Genomic DNA, 2,500 nt, shown 5'->3' on the forward strand with positions numbered 1-2,500 from the left:
AGAGTGCGAGAGCGTAAGAAAGACAGGAAGAGAGAGATGAAAAAAAAAAACACGGTAGAGAGGGACAGAAAACATGTAGGAGACACTTGTGATAAAATAAACAGGTGTATTAACAGCTGCATAGAGGGGACGGGGGGAGGGGAGGGGGAAGAATCTAGAAGGGCCGAAGAGAAGAAGCAAGGAATAAAGGAATATATATATATATATATATATATATATATATATATATATATATATATATTTATATCTATGTCTATCTATCTGTCTATCTATCTATCTATCTATCTATCTATCTATCTATCTATCTTTCTGTCTGTCTATATGTCTATCTATCTATCTATCTATCTATCTATCTATCTATATAGGGGAAGAGGGAAAGAGAGGGAGAAAGGGAGAGAGTGGAGAAGGGAGAAGGAAAAAAGAAGTGAGAAGGAAAAAAGGAGAAGGGAGAAGAGAGAAGGAGAAGGAGAAGGGAGAGGGTGAGGGTGAAAGAGAGTAAGAGTAAGAGTAAGAGTAAGAGAAAGAGTAAGGGAAAGAGAAAGAGAAAGGGAAAGGGAAAGGGAAAGGGAAAGGGAAAGGGAAAGGGAAAGAGAAAGAAAGAGGGATAGGGGAGAGGGAGAAGGAGAAGGAGAAGGGGAAGGGGAAGGGGAAGGGAGAGGGAGAGAACATGTGTGTATGAGTCACACACACACACACACACACACACACACACACACACACACACACACACACACACACACACACACACACACACACACACACACACACACACACACATGCACACGCACACACGTACGTGCATGCCCATGTTTTGTCCGAAGTGAACGGGGATCTGAGGAACGGCGTAATATATTTCCGTTGACAGATGTGTCTTAACAGGATGAGTGGTGACAGGTGTGTCCTAACATGATTAGTGGTGACAGGTGTGTCCTAACATGATTAGTGGTGACAGGTGTGTCCTAACAGAAAGTGGTGACAGGTGTGTCCTAACAGAAAGTGGTGACAGGTGTGTCCTAACATGATTAGTGGTGACAGGTGTATCTTGACAGGATGAGTGGTCTGCCCATAACTATTTTATTTGTATAGTGGTGACGTGAACAGCCTTTGTTCCTTTTTTGTGGTATTGGTGTGATGACATTTCACTAAAGTGTTTATCTTGTAAATGAATTGATGGTGATGTTTGGTTGATTATATTGGAAATCGGGATTTTGAATTTGTTTATTTTTTAATGTTTATGAAATCATATTTTGAATGTCTTTGTAATATTGTTAACGTTTTATTGTTATATTACACACAAACACGCACACGCACATACAAACAAAACATATGTATATATATATGTAAATTGTATATGTATATGTATATGTATTGTATATTGTATATGTATATTGTATATTGTATATGTATATATATGTATATATATGTATATATATTACATATATTACATATATTACATATATACACATACAGTATACATATTTACACATATACATATATACACTTTTACATTTTATACATTTTATATATGTGTCGTCGTGATATGTATAATCTTTCTCTGCAGATATATATGTATATCTTTGTGATTTTACATTTGATTATTTTTTTCACACTTCTTTACTAAGCCAAACTTTTACTGCTAAATAATTGTTTCTATTCACTCTGTAGATTTGGTCTTAGATAAACGATCTGTCCAAAGTATCCATTTTGATACGAATTATCCACCCCGCCCCCCAATTTCCTTACCCCCCAGAAAAAATCCTTATCCCCCCTCAAAAAAGAAAAGAAAAAAAATATATATATGTACACACATATACACAATTTTCCTCCCCTCCCTCCCCCATCCTCTCGCAAAGTATAGTTCCAATATTGATAATCACAAAATCTCTCTCAATTCTGATTTCCAGCTTTCCTTCCAGACACACACAAAATCTGTCTCGATATTAATACCATCTTTTTTCTCTCCCCCCCCCCCCCTCTACCCCTCTACCCTTCTACCCCGACTACACACAAAATCTGTCTCGATATTAATACCATTTTTTTTCTCTCCCCCCCTCTACCCCTCTACCCTCCTCCTCCCCCCTATAGCCACGATGGTGCTAGGCGTACCCACCGTGAGGCGACAGGTGCAGAGCTACCTCATGACCACGCTGAGGAACCTCGTTGACTCCATGACCCAAGATGAGATGGAGGAATGCATCATTGTGGTGTTCATTGCTGAGGTCAGTTGGGGTTAAGGATAGGGGGAGGGGGGAGGGGGAGGGGGTTATTGGTTGTTGGGTCTGGGGTTATTTAGGTGATGTTGGATTTTTTTTTTTTTTTTTTTTTTTTTGGGGGGTGTATCACTGTGTTCTTCGCTGAGATTAGTTGGGGTTAAGGGGGAGTGGGGGGGGGGTTGTTGGGGTGTAGGAGTTATTATAGATTCTAAGTCATGGGTTTTAGGCCATGGGTCATTGGATTTTTTTTTTTACCATTAGAACTTCCTTGTGATGTCCATTGCTTA

General features: G+C 39.1%; 1 protein-coding gene across 1 annotated transcript in view; it reads left to right on the forward strand.

Moving 5' to 3' along the window:
- The window catches only part of Mgat4a (alpha-1,3-mannosyl-glycoprotein 4-beta-N-acetylglucosaminyltransferase a), a gene marked incomplete in the record, with an annotated part of 187,415 nt that overhangs the window by 165,210 nt on the left and 19,705 nt on the right, over nt 1-2,500 (forward strand). The window contains 1 exon segment of the mRNA XM_086542614.1: nt 2,086-2,219. Coding sequence (XP_086398740.1) covers nt 2,086-2,219 — 134 coding nt within the window.

This window comes from Penaeus japonicus, unplaced genomic scaffold (genome assembly GCF_977035675.1).
Source record: "Penaeus japonicus unplaced genomic scaffold, GWHDUDI00000001_assembly GWHDUDI00000012, whole genome shotgun sequence".
NCBI classification, from domain to species: Eukaryota; Metazoa; Arthropoda; class Malacostraca; order Decapoda; family Penaeidae; genus Penaeus; species Penaeus japonicus.